This window comes from Cervus elaphus, chromosome 18 (genome assembly GCF_910594005.1).
Source record: "Cervus elaphus chromosome 18, mCerEla1.1, whole genome shotgun sequence".
In the NCBI taxonomy this organism is placed as follows: domain Eukaryota; kingdom Metazoa; phylum Chordata; class Mammalia; order Artiodactyla; family Cervidae; genus Cervus; species Cervus elaphus.
This window is the reverse complement of record NC_057832.1, coordinates 110595746-110618618: the sequence shown is the minus strand read 5'-3', so window position 1 is coordinate 110618618 and position 22873 is coordinate 110595746. Positions and strand designations below refer to the sequence as shown.

The window sequence follows — 22873 nt, the reverse complement described above, 5'->3', positions numbered from 1 at the left end:
TTTCAGTGTTGTCCCCATGAGTTTTTGAGTAGTTCTTTGCCTTGTTCTTGCCCTGCCACTGAAAGACATCTCTGCATAGAGTACTGGTAAGTTTTATTAGGGAAAGTACTTAGAGACTGAAATCTGGGTGCCAGGTATGCTCACTGCTGTTTGGTGTCACTGTCTTAAGCCCCTTCAGTGGGCAGAGACAGCAAATGTATTTCTAGAATAATTTATGAGTTCACCTACAAATCACTAAGAAAATGTTAGGCCACCCAAAAGAAGATATAGGAAGCAACAGAAAACATTGTTCCCACCCTAAAGCTGAGAAAAACCCTGATAATCTACAGAATCATAATTTTTCTTCAGCTCTTCAGAGAGCTGTGAATACGAGAAAACAAAATAACCTGAATTCCCAACAGAAGGCCCTCCAGAGGACAGACGGGACATGAGAAGGGTTCTGCCCAAGGCAGAACATGAGATTAGGAGATAGCCACTATACAAATGCAAAAGATGAAACCAAAGTGCTTTTATTAGCTCTTTCAGTACTCAAAACCACCATGTAAGATAAAAAAATTACTTGTGGGTCAAACATAATCAACAGAGGAACTAAAAATCATGATACAACTATATTGAGAGGTGCCACAGAGGACTTCTGATACGTAAGAGAGGCCAAGAGATAAGGTCTAAAACTGATAAACCAATACATGGCGTCATGCACTTAAACTGAACTGTGTGTGCATGCTCAGTCGCTCTACCGTGTCTGACTCTTGGTGATCCTGTGGACTAGAGCCCACCAGGCTTCTCTGTCCACAAAATTTTTCAGGCAAGAATACTGGAGCGGGTTGCCATTTCCTTCTCCAGGGGATCTTGCCAACACAGGGATTGAACCTGCGTCTCCTGGATTGGCAGGCAGGTTCTTTACCACTGCACCACCTGGGACGCCTCCTACACTGAATTATACACGGAAAAATGGTTATGATGCAAATTTCAAGTTTTCTGGGGGTTTCTTAAACTACAATTTTAAAAAACAGCATCATAGGTATACTAATTAGTGATAACAACTAGAACAACCAGGTAAAATTATTTTCTCTGTGGGGTTACACTTCAGATAGGAAAGGGTAAGAAGAGGAATTGGTTTCATTCTAACATTATTTGAACTATTACATTTTATTTTTTTAAATAGATATTAGCTTGTAATTTTTCCAAATTCTGATGAAAAGACCTCCTTACCTTGATCTGTAAGACATCAAGTGGAACTGTCTCTCCTTTCACAATGGCAAGTGTAGCATCGGTAATATGTCTAAAAGATAAGAAGGAAAAATCATGTTGTGAAAAATAAACAACAGTCCCCCCAAGACACACACACACAACCATTCCTGCCCAGAGTACTAACAGTTGAATCAGGGAAAAGACATACTCCTTTGAAATACCCCCAAGAAAGTAGAGTGAAGGAGTGCAAAAGAATTGCTGATACAAATAGCGTGGAAGGCTCCGATACAGACTCAAAGAGAAGGCTTCAGCAAAGAGAAGTTTATCCAAATTTATTTATATCATTTATTTACTTCAATCATTTATTTACTTCACACTTACAGAGGGTCTACATTGTGTCCAACTCTTATCATTGGAAATTATGATAAATAAATAACATCTTTCATTCATTGTAACAAAGTCAAGCACTTCAAAAACCATATACCTTTTTACTCTGATAACTCGAAGGATAACTAAAGGACAGGACTAGTTGGCTCAGTGGTAATGAATTCGCCTGCCAGTATAGGAGACATGAATTCAATCCCCTGATCCAGGAAGATTCCAGATGCTGCAGAGCAACTAAGCCCATGTGCCCCAACTACCAAGCCTGTGCTCTAGAACCAGGGAGCCGCGACTGCTGAGCTCACGTGCCGCAAGTACCAAAGCCCATGTGCCCTAGAGCCCGCGCTGCACAACAAGAGAAGTCACCGCAATGAGAAGTCCATGTACGGCAACTACAGAGTAGCCCTACTTGTTGCAATTAGAGAAAAGTCCACACAGCAACAGACACAGCACAGCCATAAATAAAAATAAATAAATAAAATTATTTTAAAAAAGAAAAAAAAAGCTACTAAGTATCTCTGGTGGGGGGATTACATTCAAAAGAAGAAAAAAAAATAAAGGACAGGATTTGTTGAAGTTATTTTAGGAAAATATAATAAATCCTCAAAATATACACGTTAATGCTTGAATGACATTCTGGGTTCCCTAGTAAGCAAGCTGAAACTTAAGAAACAACCTCATTTACTTTCTCAAATTTCTCTTTATCCCATTTTCCCCTCCAAGACAGATGCTATGTGGGAAGCAGGTAGAAGTCTAGAAAATGAGATTCAATTTAGGAGATAGCAAGATGCATGATCACCAGTTCAGATTAATTCGAGATGAATATATTAATTTCAAAGGAAGCTATCAGAAAGAATCCTAAAGTTCCATGCTTGCTCTGAGTGGTACCTAGCACATTAAGAGGTTTAAGAAGTGCTTTTGAGAGGCTGACCTTTAAAAAATGTTCCAACCGAAAAATGCCTTTCCATATTAATTTTTTTTCAAAATTGCTTGGCAGAAGATGGTTAACATGCAACCTTAAATTTGTCATCTTCTGGCAATAATTGAAAGTTCTAAATAAAGCAGCCCTGTAGCATGGAATAGCTATTTTTTAGGATTATTTATCTGCAACATTCCGAATTCAAAATTCCTTTTTCTTCTGTAGTAATTATGGTACAACAAATCTTGACAGCAATGCAAAAAGCAAAGCCTTGTTCTTTTAAATAGCCTCAGGCACCTGCCATGTTAAGAGGGTCTACAAAATTCTGAACCCAGGGCAGACCGACTTAATTACCTAAGAGCCCTGGGGCATGCTTATAAATTAAGTTTTAAAAATCTTCAAATTATAAATAGAAGCAGCAACAACCATTTGTTTAACTGCAGGGAAAATCAGCTCTCAAGACACTGAGGGCTATCTAAGGCCTTGAGGGTGGGCGCCCAGCCTAGACCCTGGCTTTGGATAGGTGAAAGGTTCTCCCAGGAACGCCGTCTGCCTCTGCATTGCTGACATATTCGGTGATGCTGGCAAGCAGTTCGAATAATCTACACTGACAGGCGGAAAGACCAGCTATCACAAGTGATCAAGACCTGAACCAGACAGGATTTGTCTCCGACAAGCAGAAACGTTTAACTCACTGGTTGTCATATTTATTGTCCCTCAGAAATTCTAGACTGGGGAAAAATATACAGCAAAATGAAATGCCACGTTCGGCTGCAGGAAGACTGGTAAAGGGCTGGATACTCCCAATTAGATGAAGACTTGAGGCATGAGGGACGTTTTAATAAAGACCTGGTATTAGTATATGTCTACATGTAGGCCTAATCTGTGATATATGGACCAAGGCTTTTATCTAAAACAAAGAACTGAATTGTTAAAAGATATAAGATGACTCCTAAAATTAAACAGCAATAATAAAACCATAAAACCAGTCTATTCAAAATCCCCAAGCAGAACTGGACAGCCACATGCAAAAGAATGAAATTGCACCACTAGCTTACACTACACATAAAGATAAACTCAAAATGGACTAAAGACCTGAATGTAATAAGACCTGAAACCATAAAACTCCTAAAAGAAAACAAAGGGTAAGCTCCTTAACGTAAGACTTGGTGATGATTTCTGAACCTGATACCAAGAGCAACAAAAGCAAAAATAAAAAAGTGGGACTACATCATACTAAAAACCTTCTGGAGAGCAAAGGAAATAAGCAACAAAATGAAAAGGCAACCTGATGAATGGGAGAAAGTATTTGCAAGTCATGTATTTCTAAGTGGTTAATATCCAAAACATATAAATATCTCATACAACTCAACAGAGGGAAAAAAAATTCACTTGAAAAATGAGCAGATGATTGGAGCAGACATTTTTCCAAAGACATACAGACGGCCACAGGTACATGAAAAGATGGCCCGGAATCATGAAACTTCAGGGAAAAGTAAATTGAAACACATAGAAATATCCCCTCAAACCTGTGAGAATGGCTATTATCAAAAAGATAAGAGATAGCAAGTGTTATAGAGGATGTGGAGAAAAGGGCACCCTTCTTCACAGTTGGTGGGAATGTTAAATTGGTACAGGCACTGTGGAAAACAGTATGGAGATTCCTCAAGGAATTAAAAACAGAACTACCATACAATTCAGCAATGCCACTTCTAGCTATTTATCCAAAGAAAACAAAAACACTAAATCACAAGACAGATGCACCATATTTGTTGCAGCATTATTTACAATAGCCAAGATATGGAAACAAGCTAAGTGTCCACTGACAGGTGAATGGATAAAGGATCTGTGATACCTATATGTTCATGCACACACACATAGTATTCAACAACAAAAAAGAATGAAATTATGCCATTTGCAACAACATGGATGAACCTGGAGGGTGTTGTGCTAAGTGAAGTCAGACAGAGAAAGACAAATACTATATGATCTCACTTATATGTGGGTGGCATCTTAAAAAAAAAAAAGTTCATAAATGACACAGGACAGATTGGTGTTTGTCAGAGGTGGGGTGTGGGAGGTGGGCAAAATAGGTGAAGGGAGTCAAAAGTTACAAAATAAGTAAGTCCTGGGGATGGAAGGTATAGCATGGCAAGGAATGCTAATACTGTGCTGTATGTTTGAAAGTTTTAAAGACGGCATATCTTAAAAGCTCTCGTTGTAAGGGAAAAAATTCTGTAACTATTGTCTGGTGGCAGATGTCAACTATACTTACCCTGGTGGTATACACATATTGAATCATTGTGTTGCACATCTGAAACTAATATAATGTCATATGTCCATTATACTCTAATTTAAAACAACAATCCCAAAGCAGAAACAAAAAAATAATCTGAAAGAGAAAATCACCTGCGTACTGTTATTGTCGCTGATTTTGGAAGGTTATAAACAGAAACGCCTTGAGAATATTTCAATTCATTCATTCAATAAACACTATTCATTGACCTCTCCAATGTGTCACAAAGCCTTAGAGATCAGGCATTTAAAATGGATGGCCAACGAGGACCTACTGGCCAGCACAGAACTCTGCGCAATGTTATGTGACAGCCCGGACAGGGAGTAGTTTGGAGAAGGGATACCTGGATATGTATGGCTGAGACCCTTCACTATTCACCTAAAATTATCACAACATTGTTAATCGGCTATATCCTAATACAAAATAAAGAGTTCAAAAAATAAAGAAAGATCAGGCAACCGACAACGAGAACCTGAAAATGATTTGTCCATGATTCTATTTTTAATCAAAGTCACAACTCAAATTCAAGATTCCCATCTTCTTGAAAAGACTCGATTTTTGTTTACATAATGCTTTCAAAAGAAAAGTGCAATGGTAACAATTTGCCTGACTCCTGAAGACAACGGTAGACTCACAGCAATTTAATTTAGATGTCAGGGCTGCACTGCTTTCTGTCTACTTTCTCTGTACTGTTTTCTACTTTGGGCATTCCCTAAAGGAGGTAACTATATTTGGCTGTTTTAGCTACTTATATTATCAAGGTAATGGAGCCAAGGCTGCTGGCTCAGTCTCCACAGGGGATTTGCTATTTGTCATCATGCATACTTAACGCAAACAAATGAGCACTGCGAATCTGTCTTCACCAGAGAATCTTACAACACAAAAGCACACAAATAGTATGCTTGGATCAGCAGCAGCGCTATCTTAAGAGACAAAAGGACATCAGTATTCATAGCCATACCTCACCTGGCGACTTAATATTAGATCACCAGGGTCCCACCACCCAACAGAGAAACTTCCCCATCAACCAAAAGCTTGAACTCTGATCTCTTCCTCCTTAATGATCTGAAGTTTCAGGCTAGCAAAACTCAGAAGGAAAACTGTATCACACATGTGGATCTGCCATTCCCAGGCTCTCTCACCCACAAATGCTACCATCCCACATTGACGACCTACTGGACTTTGTTTCCACTTTCAGCAAAGAGTGTCTGACTCAAACTACTGGTCTGGCCCAGTGGGATGAATCCGATGGGAATCTTACTGAAGGTAGCCTGGGGGGAAGAAAATGAGAGGCAAGTTTTATTGTTATGGTCAGAAAATGAGATTGAACAAAGAGGCACAGACGTGTCCATAAAACAAAGTAAGTGACCCTGGCCCTGCCTCCCTGTCTTCCTTCCCACGCCCCTAGACCAGCCATCGCTGAGGAAGCAGTTTCTAGAACAAGGCAGTTCATGAAAACAACAAAACTTCAAATTTAGAAGAAATACTTCAATACTCACTAATAGCAATGGGTTGAAAGAAATTCGGTTAAGAAAATGAATGTCTTGGATATTATATAGCTGCATGACTGTGACAGACTGTATTACGTTGCCACACTATTTGACAAAGTTGCAGATAAAATTCAATTAAAAATGTCTAACATTGGTATAGTGACTGAGGACAGGTGAAACTGCCTTGTAAACTATTGCAAGTATAAACAAGGCTATGAGAATATGCAAGGTCAAGTAGCAGAAGAATGGCATAGCAGAGGACTCAATTAAATGCTACAAATACTAACAGATACTGTAAGGTTCTAAAGACTATTTTGAGCTCAATCTATTATAACCAAGGGACTGCGAAGGATCTTCTTCCTTGTGGTTACTTTCTTTTCTCTGTTGTATTTCTTATTTAAAATACTTTACTGTAGAAAAGTGGATAAGATAATCTCAAAACACCCATGTAACTAAGACCCAGATTTGGCAAATATTACATTTTGCCCTATTTGCTTCAGTTTTAAGAAAGAAATTGATGCAGATGCAGGTCAAGTCCCTTCTTACTCTCTTCCTCTTTCCTTTCCCCAAAGGAAACCAACCATCCATTATCATAGACATTGTACAGTTCCTTTCCACCCACGTTATTATCCTTTGACTACAAAGTTGATGTGTCCATCAACAGTATCTTTGTTCTCTGAATTTTAAAACTTTGTAGAAATGCATTAACATGCTTTGGCAACCTAACTTTCTTATTGAATATTTTTTAGATTTACCACGTAGATGTTTGTAAGCCTAGTTCATTCATTTTAACTGTTGTGTGGCTTCCAACATATGAATATACCATGGTTTATTAATGAAGGAATCCTTTGAGAAAAAGATTTTATAGGGAAATTTTATAGTTTAAACAACTCTTGGTAAAAAAAAAAAAAAATCATTGGATATTCTAGGTTCCCAAAGCAGAAAAGTCCACCATGGGTTAATAGAAGTGTTCTATGACAGGCAGATTTTACTTTCTAAAATCCAAGGAAGCAAAACTTGTTCCCACCTTTATTAAAACATAAAATAGGGAGGAAGGGAGGGAGGGAGTGAGGAAGGGAGGAATAAAGAAAGAGGAGGAAAGTAAAAGTCAAAATGCAATTATTCTTAAAGCTCACCTCATCTGCTCTTCGAAGAACTCCAGTAATAACCTAAAAATGTTTTTAAAAATTATTATAAACACCTTGTAGTTCCTTTATCATAAAATAATTGGATTCAATTTTCATGGACCACAAACTTGTTCCTGTTTTCTTCCTAGAAACTATGTCAAAAGATGTATTGGTTCTTAAAACACAAACCATTCTCCAACAGGATCAGAACTAAATTAGGTTTTATTCTTCACCTGGCATCAATAGGACTATAAAGACTAAGATAAAATAATTATAAAACCTCCACATTATATTAGCAAAATTACATTTTAAGTTCAATAAGATGGGTCACTCAGAAGCCTGCTCTCAATAAATGTTTCTTATCGATGTATACAAAGACAAGGGGAATTGTGTTCCCTCTATAAAAAGACATTTTTAATTTGAATTTTTGCATAATTTACTTTTCACTTTTAAACTATAATGCACAAGTCTTGTAAAAACTGTAAAAAATACCTGAAGAAAGAATACTTCCTCATTAACCCACCAGACATCATTAGTGAGTTGTCTACATTGTTACATTTCTCTCCAATTCTTTTTTTTTTTTAATTGGGGCATAGTTTTATGAGTAGATCATACTAGATACACAATTTGGTATCTTTCTTAAAAACATTTTGTAAAGTCAAGGCTGATGCCAATCTTCTCCCCCATCTCCTGCCTCCCTGAATTTTGGGATTAAATGGGGCTCTGATGTGGCCCACTTCATTCTTTGTTGGCATGCTATCTGTTTTCCTCACACTTCATTAAAAAGCCATAAAAACAATTACAAGATCATTAGCACAGCCTTTTAAAAAGCAGCTTACTAAGGCTCACATGGTTGCTAAATTAAACACAGGACAATGCCCTGCCTGCTGGCAGCTCTTGATCCATAAACACCGAGGAAACCACCAGGCAGAGGCAAAAGAGGAGAAACGAGGTTCGGATGCAACTTTTACACAGGATGGGGTGACTGAGTGGGAGGGGCCCCCCGCACTGGGCTCTTCAGGGGCTTCCAATACATAATGAAGGTTCTAGTCTATTGCCCTGGAAGAGAAGAGCATTCCCAGGGCAATACACTTACTGTCCCAGGCAAGCAATATGGAAAAGGGATTGCAGAACAAAGGCAGTACACACACTAGAACATGGAAACCTCTGCCTCTAAAGGTACCATTAGGAGATAACATTACCTAGGATGGAAATGATGTGAGAATGGACAGATGCATTCTTTTAAAAAGGGAATCATTATTTAAGTTTTACAAGAAACCTTCCCATAATTAAAACTATGATTCCATAATAAACAGGGCTACTGCAGAAGAGTTGTAAAAATGTAAAAAGCATTTCACACCCAGCACCATTTTGTACCCTGTTTTATTTCACTTTATCCACCTTCAATTTGATAGAATGGAAACCCTTCTATGTGCTGGGTTCAGAATTTATACAAAGCAATGAAATAAAAGTCCATAAGGAAAAATGTAATGCTATGCTTGCTTCACAGAGAAACAATGCTAGAAAGAATGGATTACTAAGAAATCATTTCCTTAAATGATAATCACTTTATGCCCCTGCTCTAAGATCTCACTTCTATTTTCCTCATTTTCAAAATGGCTTCAGACAGAAAAGCAGCCATACCTCTTGCAAAGTCCCGTCTCCTCCAGCGACAATGATCACATCTGTGTTTTCCATCAGTTCCAGGAGTTTCTTGGCTTGGCCCTCATAATCTGTCTGCAATACAAAGGAAGCCTTTGGTAAATGTATCATCCTAGAGCCACAAGCCCAAAGGTCTAAAAATGTAGAAGTTTCTTTACAGTTTTGCACTGAATCTTTTCTTAAATCCTACATAATAGATGCATATGAAAAACTAAATAGCTGCTAAAGCAACTAGATATGGTTTTTATAGTTTTATATGTTTAGAGCTGGAAGGGACCTCAGAAACCATCTAGTCAGCTCCTTGCTTTTAAAATAAAACTCAGACTCAAACTGATGTGTCTCAGTTACAGTTAGCCAGTCAGGGGACTCATTTCCAGGCCAGTGCAAATTCTATTACTTCATTTACCCAATGACTTTCATCTGAAAGCAAGAGGTCAAATGTATATGCAAATAAGGAGAAACAAATGTAATGAAAAAAGCACAGATTTGAGAGCCCAAGAGACCCAGATTAAACCCCAACTCTATTTTTTAGCTGAGTGGCTTTAAACCCTCAAGATCTTCATTTCCTTATCAATGAAATCATGTGTACTGGAAGAAAGGGTAAGAGATTTCCTGTAATACTGTTGGAAAGCAGTATGAAAAGCAAACAGTGAGGTACCTGTTCTTAACTGGTACTGTGCTAGATAATGGCTTCCCCAGTGGCTCAGCTGGTAAAGAACCTGCCTGCCAATGCAACAGACGCAGATTCAATCTCTGGGTCGGGAAGATCTCCTGGAGAAGGAAATGGCAATCTGCTCCAGTATTCCTGCCTGGAAAGTTCCATGGACAGAGAAGCCTGGTGGGCTACAGTCCATGGGGATGCAAAGAGTTGGACACGACAGAGTGACTAAAACCAAATATTGGATTTTAACAGATGTAAAGGTAATGCCGTTAATAATAAGGAAACACTATCTCCTGTGGACACTTTACTAGACAAACTAATAGGCAAAAAATTAAGAGACTGAGGTTTCAGATGGGCTACATCTGGGCCACAGTCAACACAGAAAAAAAAAATGAAGTCCCTACACTAACATCATCTCATCTCATGATGAATGGCTCTACTTCTATCCTGAAAAACCAAATGACTGGCTTTGCAGTTATACATTTGCAAATACATCTTTTTTTCACACTTAACAGCTTATTAGAAAGGATACAGATGAACAAATGAAGAGGTACATGGGGAGAACTGTGTAGGGAGGGGTGTCCCATGCCCTCTCTAGCACACCGCTTCTCAGATCTCCACAGGTTCACCAGCCCAGAAGCTCTCTGAGCCCTGTCCCTTCGGGTTTTTACGTTGGTTTCATTACATACCCATGGTTGATTAAATCGTTGCCCTCTGGTGATTGAGCTCGATCAATCCAAATATTTCATTAAAAAAAAAAAAAAAAAGAATATATATTGATCCTAATTTAAAAGGAAGCTTTGTAAACATCCCAAAATAGGTGACCACTGGTAATCTGCAAGGGTTCTCCAAGAACAAGGCATCTCAGACTATTCTCTTCTTCGACAGATTACTAGATAAACGATACGGGAATCCAAACAGACATTCTATCTGGTCCTCAGCAAGGCACCTGGCAAGCTGTTTGATCATATCCTTGGGAACAAGGTGGAGATAAGTGGGAACAATGCACTAGAATACAATTGGGTGAACTGATTACCAAGTGAAATGTCTATGCTCAAAGTAACACGCACCCAGTAGAGGAACATCAAATTGTAGGTAGATTCCTGATGGCATTTCTTTAGGGCTCTCCGTTCAGACTTTTTCTGCATGACACTTGACCAACAGTGAGAGGAAAGGTCATTTACTGAATATATAAGTGATACAAACCTGACAATCTTGCCCTTCCTGACTTCTCCAACCTCATCCTCTCTGCCTGTCTCTCCTTGCTCATCCTCCTCTAAACTACACTGGCCTTCTTACTGTACCTCAAGCACCCACAAATACTCTGCAGAGCCTCTGAACGTGCAGTATGCTGGCCCTGGATCCTCTCCCTCGCCCACTTGCATGACTCTCTGATTTCCTCCAGGTCTCTTTCAAAGGGCATCTTATAAGACCAGCCTTCCTTGGCTTCCTGAACTAAGCTAACACCCCCATTACTTTTTTTATCCCTCTTGACTTTTCCTCTTGGCACTCACCACCACCTGACAAATCGTAAGTTTATTTATATATGTTTATCATATGCATCCCTTCTTTTCACACTTTAGAATTTCTCTGAGGACAGACAGGGAAAATGTTTTGCTCAGACTCTATCCTCAATACCTAGAACAGAGTTTACTTTATACAAGGTGCTGTTGTTGCTCAGTTGCTAAGTAATGTCTGACTCTGTGACCCCATGGACTGTAGCCCACTGGGTTCTTCTGTCCATGGGATCTCCCAGGCAAGAATACTGGAGTGGGTTGCCATTCTCTTTTCCAGGGGATCTTCCCGACCCAGGGATCAAACCCACATCTGCTGAATTGGCATGTGGATTCTTTACCACTGAGGCACCTGGGGTACTCAAATATTTGCAAGAAAAAAGTGAAAAATAGGAAAGAGTACATGAATGAAAGAATCAAAATTTCAAAAGACATTGACACATTTAACAGACCATAATTTAAAAGATTACATTAATAGGGATGATATATTTGAGGCTCTAACCTTAAGAGGAAAATTCTAAATGCACCAAACAGAAAGGACAAAGAGTGGCCTAAGGATGCAGAAAACTCAAATTTTATACCTTTCATAAAAATTAACTCAAAATGGATCACAGATCTAAATGCAAATAAAAATCTATAAAATTTCTAGAAAATAACATATTAGAGGATCTAGGTGATCCTGGGTTTGGTGATGAGTCTTTAAATAAATCACCAAAAGCAAACCTAAAAGAAAAAATTGTTAAGTTGGACTTTCTTAAAATTAAAAAGATAAGTAAAAATTATACCAGGCAAAAACTAACCAAAGTAAGCCAGTATGGTTACTAATAACGCTAAATAAAATAGACCACAGTAAAAGACAACGTTAATGCTAAAGGGTCACTCTATGATGGGTTCAAAATGCAAGAAAAATGAAATAACTTGAAATGTGAATTCATCTACTGACACAGTCTTAAAATATAAAAGAGCAAAAGTGGATAAAACTACATTGAGAAATAGACAAATCTATCCAGGGGGATATTTCTAACACCTCTTTCTGAATAATCTATAGTTAAAACAGAAGAAAACAGTAAGGATATATAAATTTTGAGCTACACAATTAACAGACTTGACTTACTGGGCATATATTGAACATGGTACCCAGTAACTGATACCTCCTGTTCTTCTCAGGCATACATAAAAATTTATGAAAACAAACCGCATGCTAGGCCATAAAACAAATTTCAATAAACTTTAAAATATTGGAATTATATAGACTATATTCTTGGACTATAGCACAATTAAATCAGAAATCATTAACAAAAAGATGTGGGAAAATTTTATATTTGAAAATTTTAAAACATGCCTAAATAACTCACAGGTCAAACAAAAATCATGATGGAAATTAGAAAATATTTAGAAATGAATGATAATGAAAATATATCAAAACTTCTAGGATGTAGCTGAAGCAGCAAACACTAGGAAAGAAGGGTGAAAATCAATGAAATAAATATTCAAGTTAAAATGTCAGAACAGCAGAAGCAGAAAAAAAAAAAATCCAAAGAAAGTAGAATGAAGGAAACAGACTGAAAATTAATGAAACAAACATAAATAAAGGGATCAACAGGCCAAAAAATGGTTCTTGGCAAGGATTAAATTGACACAGCTCTCATATGACTGGGAGGCAAAAAAAAGATGATATGGATAAAAAATAAAACATAGAGCATGACAATGATTTATTTCAGATGGTACAGAAATTTAAAAGAAGATTTTATGAACAACTTGATTCTATTAATTTGAAAACTTAGATGAAATGCACAAATTCCTTTAAAAATTTTAACCTTACCAATATTAATTTAATAGAACATCTTGATGTACTTCTACAGGCACTAAAGAAATTTAATACATACATACAAAAAAATTTCCCTTCAAAGAAAGCTCCAAGCAGGCCCAGGTGGTTCTACTTTTGAGTTCAACCAAACATTCCAGGGATAAACAGTATTAGTCTTAAGTGACCATTCCCAGCTCTCTTATACGTAGTCTGCAGTATACATTACAGGTTCTAAAATAAACATCAGTATTCTTCCCCTCTCTCCCATCCTGGAAGACCATGTCTCAGACACGGTGGAGTTCAGCACTGCATGGTCAATTGGACTAAATGACCATTCAACCTCTAAGATTTAATGAAAGTGTGTAATATGAAAAATCAGTAAACCACAGACTTAAAAAACAGGTAACACAGTGATTTTTACCAAATACATACACCTGTGTACACACCGTACATACAGCACTTAAAAAGTGGAGCCTTGAGGCATCTTCTGAAGTACACAGTTCCCTCTCATTTATTTTTGACCCCCTTTCTTCATGTCGAAATCTCAAAAATTCTAAAGCTTTACCACTTAAAATTCCTCACCAGAGATAACTCCTCACCAGAAAGAAAATGTTTACCTGTCTGCCAAGAAATTAATTACTCAAACTTGAAGTTGTTTTTTTTAAAGAGTCAGAGGAATTCTTACAGCTATAGCAACTTTTCATCTTCTAAGAGACAAGCGTTCCAAGTCCTATCTTTCAGAGGAAAGGAACCCAGTTCACGGCTTCATTTAATCCTATTCTGAAAATGAAAAGCTGAGAGTGGTTGGGAAAAACAATATAATTGTATTAATTATCAGAAGAAGAACACAATGGTGATTTCTCTGTTCTTACCTCCTTACATGATAAACAATTTCCGCTAAGAAGTCAAGAGAACAGGATATGTTATAAGGAGGGGTGGCTTGGATAAAATCAACACTCTAGAGCAATTCTCACCTTAACGATAGTAACATCCATGCCAGATAAGTGTAAAATCGGGGCAGCATTTTTTTCAAATAGAGTCCTGGCTTTGCTGTAAACGAAGGAAAAAAATACAAATATTTTAACAGGAGTGATCAGGAGGGAAAATAAAGAGCCCAACCATCTTCTCTAGAATAGGACAAGGAACAGCCTAGAGAACACAGGTTTCCTCTATTTGTTCAACACAGGAAGACTAATGATGAGTAATGAGTTTCTCTGGGTAGAAACACGGACTCTCTCACTCTAGGGCCTCCAGGAGCTTGCCCCTTTCCATATGGGATGCTTACAGTTCACATTCTAGCTCCTCCAGAGGAAAAGGGTACACTAGATATGGCTCCAGTCTAGCAACAATGTCTGATTCATTCAACAAGCACTACCGACCTTCTACTGTGTGCTAGACACATCTAGGAGCTGGACAAACAACAGGACAAGGCAGACAAACATAGGTGTAATTCAGGTACAATGCAACAAGCCCTCGAGGAGCTTCTTTATAGTCCGCTGCTGGACTGAGAATATATTTAACATTTTTTCATGTGGCCAGAGAGAACAGATTGAACCAAACAGAATATTGCTTAATTCTGACTCAGTGAACACAACCTTTGAAGGAAAGAGATATCATTTTTAACAATTTCAAATACTAGGGGTATCTCCATTTCTTGAGTTTTAAGCCTGTAGTGAAATCCCTGGAGAAACAGCAAAATTCTTTTCCACAGAGGCATAATTTCTGCTGGGAGAGGGAAAAGTTCTAAATTACCTAATCTTAACATGGGATAATTGGCAGTTTGTCTAAAACTCCAAGGGGCTTCCCTGGTGGCTCAGCTGGTAAAGAATCCACCTGCAATGCGGAAGACCTGGGTTCGATCCCTGGGTTGGGAAGACCCCCTGGAGAAGGGAAAGGCTACCCACTCCAGTATTCTGGCCTGGAGAATTCCCTGGACTGCACAGTTCATGGGGTTGCAAAGAGCCGGACATGACGGAGCGACCCTCACTTTCACTTTTTAAAACTCCCAGTCATGTGCTTTTCAGGGTAACCCTGGCACACGGTCCACACCTCTCGTGGGGACTTCCACATTCTGTGATGAATAGTGGGTTCCCAAGACAGTCTTCAGCACTAGACTGGAAGCCTTGCAAAAACACACACCAAACCTTATTAATCCTTGAGCCCTGTGGCCTTTAGCATTATGACTGGTATACTTAGAAGGTTATTTAGTAAGCAGCTGGTACATTAATACACTTATGAATGAATGAATAATCCATTCCAAATGTAGACAGGTGTATTGTGAGGAAAAGGAAGTGAGACAATTGTGGTATCTTATAACAACAGAAATAAAGCGCTCTTAGAGTGTGTGTGTTTTAAAAGTATACACAGCATTCTAGTAGTGACCCTTGTCCAGTTCAGGTCAAGATTCAAAAACAAGAGCCTAGAAATCAAGGGATGCAGAAGCTGCAGAAAGTTTCCAACCACACAGTCTCAAGGTTGAATAAATGTTAAACCTATCAATCAGCTGACTTGTCTTTTACCCAAATATTTTCAACTATCATATCACAAAACAGAAACAAAAACTAGCACTTTCAAAACAATCAACACCAAACATCTAACTTTTACATTCACACTTACCCAGTCCTCTATCAAAAAGATTATTTTTCTTATCAGTGAGGCATGCTTTGAATTTCTTAAGAATATTTTATACTAGAAAGAGATGCAAAAGTAGTGAATGAGGAACATGTATAAAGTTATGCACAGACCAAATTCAACATTCTTTAAAAAGAAGCAACTACCAAATGGAATATAGAACATAAAACATTTCTGATTATGAATGAAAACAGAAATTGAGAAACGAGTAAATTTTCACAAGAGCCAAAAGAACAGCTTGAACCAAGGGCCCACCTAGGCAGGTAATAAGCAAACCAAACAAACCCATCCTCCCTCTTCTACGGCTCTGAATGCTTATCAGAATGAATGCTGCTGCTGCTGCTAAGTCGCTTCAGTCGTGTCCGACTCTGTGCGACCCCATAGACGGCAGCCCACCAGGCTCCCCCGTCCCTGGGATTTTCCAGGCAAGAACACTCGAGTGGGTTGCCATTTCCTTCTCCAATATTAGAATGAATGGGAAAGGCTAAATGGAAACCCCTCCTTCCCAGATCACCTTTTCTGGGGCTTACACCAACAATAAAAGACTGAGCTGGTGATACTGTAAACACTTCTTGCAGGACTGCTTTCATTAACGGGCTGATAAGAAAGGGTCAGGTGGAAGTGGATCAGATCTATCTCTGGGAGGCAGTAACTCTGGAGAAGTCTCAAGTGGCTGTATTAATCACTTATAACACACCTGGGGGCTCCTCTGAGTTAGCTTAAGAAATAAGGTTTGCAAAAGTACAATGAGGTATCACCTCACACACAGTCAAATGGCATCATCAAAAAAATCTACAAACAATAAATTCTGGAGAGTGTGTGGAGAGAAGGGAACCCTCTTACACTGTTGGTGGGGATGTAAATTGGTTCAGCCATCATGGAGAACAGTATGGAGGTTCCTTAAAAAACTGAAAACAGAGGTACCATATGATACAGCAATCCCACACCTGGGCATAACATACATTTGGAAAAGATGAAAACTCTAATTTGAAAGGATACATACGTGCACCCCAATGTTCACAGCAGCACAATTTACAACAGCTAAAACATGGAAGCAACCTAAGTGTCCATCGATAGATGAATGGATAAAGATGTGTTGTGTATACACATGCATATGCATGCACACACACACACACAGTGGAATATTACTCGACCATAAAAAGAATGAAATATTGTCATTTGCAACAACATGGATGGACCTAGAGATCATCACACTAAGTGAAATAAATCAGAAAGAACAATATTATATAATATTACTTACATGTGGAATCTAAAAAATAAATTTATTTTAAAAACAGAAATGAACTCACAAACATCGAAAACAAGCTTATGGCTACCAAAGTGGGGAGGGATAAATTAGGAGTATGGGATTAACAGATACACACTATTATATATAAATTAGATAAACAAAGAAGATTTACCAGTGTATTGGTTTTTTTTTTTTTTGGCCAAGCAGCATGTGGGATCTTAGTTCCCTGACCAGGGACTGAAGCCAAGCCTCCTACATTGGAAGTATGGCATCTTAATCACTGGATGGCCAGGGAAGTCCCAACAGAGATTTACTGTATAGCACAAGGAACTATATTCAATGTATTATAATAATCAATAATGGAAAAGAATCTGAAAATAAAATATGTATATATAACTGAATCATTCTGCTGTACAGCTGAACCTAACACAATACTGTAAATCAACTGTAATTTTAAAAAAAGAAAAAATATCTGAACATTTGGGTCTTTATTCATGTATTTATGTGATGCTACAGGTACAGAAAATCTCTAAGATGAAAGTGAAGACTTTTTTTTCCTTCTAATGTTCCATATAAAAGATTGAAAAACAAGTGTTAAAAAAAAAACACAAGTGTTACCAGTCAGAAATGTATTATTTATTGTATAATTAAGGGTGAGATAGCACCAGAGCCAAATAAAAACCTTCTACACTACAGCAATTTCCAGGTTCATGCACACACAAAAAATAATTACTCCTTAATGTATTATGTATTAATGCTAAACACAGCTATCTTATTTCCTAAAGCTCTAATGTAGTTTTAAACCAGTACTACATAATGAAATAGCTACATGATAAATTATAAATTATGTGTCAGGGCAGAGCCAAGATGACAAAAATAGTACAATTAAGTAGCAAAAGCTATTTCAGAATGACTGCTTCCTAGAAGCATGCAGGGATTCACCTTGTCAAAGTGGACCACGACTTTAGAAAAATTTTCCTTACCCTCATCTGCAGATAAAGGTATCATACTTTTCAACACTAACTTCACCTTTAAAATCACAAATACATTTCCATGTAAAAGTGTAAACAGATCCTAAAACTGCTTTTAAAAAAGCGTCTTCATTGTTTAAAAATGCAAATATCTCTTAGATGTAAAAATTCAAAATGACTGATTATAGCTTAAACAATTGCCATATAGATCATCAAAACTGGCAACTTACTAAGTTACTAGGTCTCGAAAGGAATAGGACCTGGAACAGTTACATTAATGCGGACAGAAGGAGAGGTCCAAGGGTGGACAGCCAAGCAAAGAACCTTTTGAACTCAGCCTACAGGTCAGTAAGGGCTTCCCTGGTGGCTCAGTGGTTAAAAAACCCGTCTGCCAATGTAGAAGACGCAGGAGGCTGGAGTTCGATCCCTGGGTCGGGAAGATCCCTGCAGGAGGAAATGGCAACCCACTCCAGCATCCACGCCTGAAAAGTCCCACGGACAGAGGATCCTGGGGGGTTACAGCCCGTGGGGTTGCAAAGAGCTGGCCATGACACAGTGACTAACACTACAGGTCTGAAACAACAAGAACAGCCGCTTGTATTTCTTTAATCGAATGCTAATTATGAAATGGAAGGAATGCAAAACACTTTAGAGGCGTTATCTCATTTAATCCTGAAGGATTACATGGTAATTTTTATAAGGTATGTGCCATTATTTTCCCATTTTACAGATGAGTATAAATTGAGGAGTAAAGAAACTAAAAAGCAACACCCGCAGCATCACAGAGCAGAAGAGAGGATACAGACCTGGTCCTCCAGACTCTCAAACTCACATCCAGGTCCCTGCTGGCTTCTCCCAAAAGCCATCAGCGACTATTTAGCTGTCTTGGGTATTTTGATTGTGTTCTGTTGGTATTTTTGTTTAGTGCTGGTTTTAAACAAGAATGAGGGAAGCCCCTGGTGGTCCAGTGGGTAAGAATCCACCTTGCAATGCCGGGGAAAGTGAAAGTGAAAGCCGCTCAGTTGTGTCTGACTCTGTGACCCCATGGATGATACAGCCCATGGAATTCTCCAGCCCAGAATACTGGAGTAATGCTGGGGGCACAGGTTCAATCCCTGGTTGGGGAACTAAGATCCCACGAGCCACAACTAAGACCCTATGCAGCCAAGTAAATAAATATATATAAATAAATATTGAATAAGAACGATCACAAGGGCTTATGATAAGCATGTTTAGGGGGACAGGAAGTGGCTCCAACAAAGGTGGGCAAATCTGATTCAATTAGGTAGCACAATGGAGCCGATTTAGGCAATCTGGAGGTAAGTATCTTAAATTGCTGAATTCAAAAGAAATAAGGCATGGCTAGTGCTCGTATCTGTGAAGCCACACTCACTACCTCCCTAGAAAAGACAAGAGAAAGTTATTTCAGAACTCCTGCTTTTCTTTCCAGACAACGTCAAACTTCCCACTTAAGAGCCTCTCCCAACTATGCTTTTTGTTGTTGTTCTCATTATCTTAATTCCAATTGATTTTGACCTTATAGAATCTAATCTAATACAGATTTATTAATTTTCTGATCCTCAAACAGGACAAAAAGAATTATTCTGGTCCTCAGAAAGAATAAAAAGTATCACTCCCCGCCCCCCCCCCGCTTCCCCAACCAATTCTTTCTATTTAAAAAAAAATTTTTTTTAGGACTTCCCTGGTGGTAGAGTGGACAGGAATCTGCCCGCCGACGCAGGGGACATGGGTTCGATCCCTGGTCCGGGAAAATTCCACACGCCGCTGAGCAACTAAGCCTATGAGCCACAGCTAAGGAGCCTGAGTGTCGCAACTACTGAAGTCCATACCCCCGCCTTGAGCCTGTGCTCTGCAACACGAGAGGCCACTACAGTGACAAGCCCAAGCGATGCAACAATGCGTAGCCCCTGCTCACTGCAACCAGAGAAAGCCTCCATGCACAGCAGCAAAGACCCAGCACAGCCATAAATAAATAAAAAATTTTTAAACGCAATCATAATTTTAAATGATTTCTTCTAAAAACTATCAAAAGTCCTTTTCAACTGAATGACAGTTGTTCCCAACTAATAATATAAGAGAAAAAGTTTTTTATTTTGCTTACAGGACTTTTAAAAAAATTAAGACTGTAGCCTGCCAGGCTCCGCTGTCCATGGCATTTTCCAGGCAAGAGTACTGGAGGGGGATGCCCTTTCCTTTTCTAGAGGATCTTCCCAATCCAGGGATTGAACCCAGGTCTCCCACATTGCAGGCAGACGCTTTACCCTCTGAGCCACCAGGGAAGCCCAAGTTTATAGTAAAAAACAGTGGACAATACAGAGTTCTCACATAACTCCCTCCCTGATCCCCCCCACACACACACCACACACACTCTCTCCCTCCCTTTCAATATCCTGCACCAATATCATACATTTGTTATAATAAATGAACACGTGACTACCAACCAAGGTCCCAACTAGTCTTCACATGTTAATTCTCACAACTGCCTCACATGAGCCCTCCAGGACTGTCAGAACAGTGACACAGCAAGGGACCTAAGTCAGCACTCCTATCTCTAACCACATTCCCCCACCACCACACGGCATTTCCTTAGTCAGGAAGACCAAGTGTCCTCCCAACTGACCTCCAAGACCTAACTCTACATTCACTGCTTTGGAGAAGAACGTTTCTGACCTCACAAGGCCACAGTACTCTTGCCCATCTCCGAACATCTCACCTTACAGCAGCAGAAGCTGTTCCCAAGGGGGCTAGGACCAAGCAGATAAGACTGATTTGAATGTGCTAATTCTGCAATAATTATTAAAATTCAATTAGACAATTTGACTAAGCATCAGTTAGCTTTACAGTTATGTCCCCTTAAACCGTGATTTCTACAATACAATTGAATCTTATGGCTACGAGAGCAATGAACCTAGTGCTTCCAGTTCCACAGACTCAACCGGCTGCCTGACGCTGTGACTCTTTGCCCCTAGAAAAACTGAATTTGTAACAAATCACAGACTGAACTACCCTTTGCAAGCTGCAGGGTTGAGAAACACAGTTGCCTTCTTCACTTGCGCATTGGGAGGAATAAGTTGATTGCCAAACACCTAAAAAGGAACAAAGAAAAGTTTTCAGTAAGTGTCCTTTTATTGAGTTAGTGAACACATATATTCTTTCATTCCAAAAGAATTTATTTCTGGCCTCTACCCTGAGGAAGTCAATGTTCTTCCAAGATTTCATACTGACAACCCCACCATAAAGCTGCATGAATCCAAAAAGAATGACACCAACAAATTTTACTTATAAAACAGAAGCGGATTCACAGACTCAGAGAAGGAACTTAAGGTTGCCAAGGGGGAGGAATGGGGGGAAAGTATAGTTAGGGAATTTGGGATTGACATGTACTCATTGTTATAATTAAAATGGATAACCAACAAAGACCTACTGTAACAGCACAGGGAACTCTGCTCAATGTTATGTGTCAGCCTGAATGGAAGAAGGGTTTGGGGGAGAATCAGTTCAGTCACTCAGTTGTGGCCGACTCTTTGCAACCCCATGGACAGCAGCACAACAGGCTTCCCTGTCCATCACCAACTGCCGGAGCTTGCTCAAACTCAAGTCCATCAAGTCGGTGAAGCCATCCTCTGTCGGATGAGAAGGGGTTCTCTTGCCTTCAGTCTTTCCCAGCATCAGGGTCTTCTCCAATGAGTCAGCACTTTATATCAGGTGGCCAAAGTATCAGAGTTTCAGCTTCAGCATCAGTCCTTCCAATGCATATTCAGGACTGATTTCCTTTAGGATTGACTGGTTGGATCTCCCTGCAATCCAAGGGACTTCTCCAACACCACAGTTCAAAAGCATTGACATGTAAGTCCACGGCTGATTCATGTCAATGTATGACAAAAACCACTACAATATTGTAAAGTAATTAGCCTCCAACTAATAAAAGTAAATGAAAAAAAAAATGCATTGATTCTTCAGTGCTCAGCTTTCTTTATGGTCCAACTCTCACATCCATACATGACCACTGGAAAAACCATAGCCTTGACTAGATGGACCTTTGTTGGCAAAGTAATGTCTCTGCTTTTTAATATGCTGTCTATGTTGGTCATAACTTTCCAACCAAGGAGCAAGTGTCTTTTAATTTTATGGCTGCACTCACCATCTGCAGTGATTTTGGAACCCCCCAAAAATAAATTCTCTCACTGTTCTCATTGTTTCCCCATCTATTTGCCAAGAAGTGATGGGACCGGATGCCATGATCTTAGTTTTCTGAACGTTGAGTTTTAAGCTAACTTTTTCACTCTCCTCTTTCATTTTCATCAAGAGGCTCTTTAGTTCTTCTTCACTTTCTGCCATAAGGGTGGTGTCATCTGCGTATCTGAGGTTGTTGATATTTCTCCCAGCAATCTTGATTCCAGCCTGTGCTTTATCCAGCCCAGCATTTCCCATGGTGTACTCTGCATATAATTTAAATAAGCAGGGTGACAACATACAGCCTTGACGTACTCCTTTTCCTATTTAGAACCAGTCTGTTGTTCTATGTCCAGTTCTAATTGTTGCTTCTTGACCTGCATAAAGATGTCTCAGGAGGCAAGTCATGTGGTTTGGTATTCCCACCTCTTTAAGAATTTTCCATTTTGGGGGAGAATAGATACATGTATATATATGGCTGGGTCCCTCTGCTATTCACCTGAAACTATTGCATTTTTAATCTGCTATACTTCAAAACAAAATAAAAAGTTTTAAAAAAAGTGGACCATTATTTAATAAAATATTATTAAATAATGAATTATATAATTAAATATAATTAAATATGAATTATACGAAAACACCTACTTCATTCACTTACTACAGGTAAGTAACTTTTCTTTTCTCTATAAGATATGGTGAGGTTTATTACAACCAATAAAGGCATAGTCTGTCACAAGGGAAGTTTGTCTTTAGTTTTCAGAACATAATCATTTTTCCTTT

General features: G+C 38.8%; 1 protein-coding gene across 1 annotated transcript in view; it reads right to left on the bottom strand.

Annotated features, from left to right (window-relative positions):
* AGK (acylglycerol kinase) overlaps nt 1-22873 on the bottom strand; it is an 87342-nt gene that overhangs the window by 30092 nt on the left and 34377 nt on the right. Inside the window, exons 4-9 of the mRNA XM_043872331.1 lie at nt 20927-21006; nt 14023-14098; nt 9049-9141; nt 7414-7446; nt 5964-6058; nt 1213-1282 (exon numbers count right to left, since the gene is read on the bottom strand). Of these exons, the coding sequence (XP_043728266.1) occupies nt 1213-1282; nt 5964-6058; nt 7414-7446; nt 9049-9141; nt 14023-14098; nt 20927-21006 (447 nt within the window). The remainder of the gene's footprint in view (nt 1-1212; nt 1283-5963; nt 6059-7413; nt 7447-9048; nt 9142-14022; nt 14099-20926; nt 21007-22873) is intronic.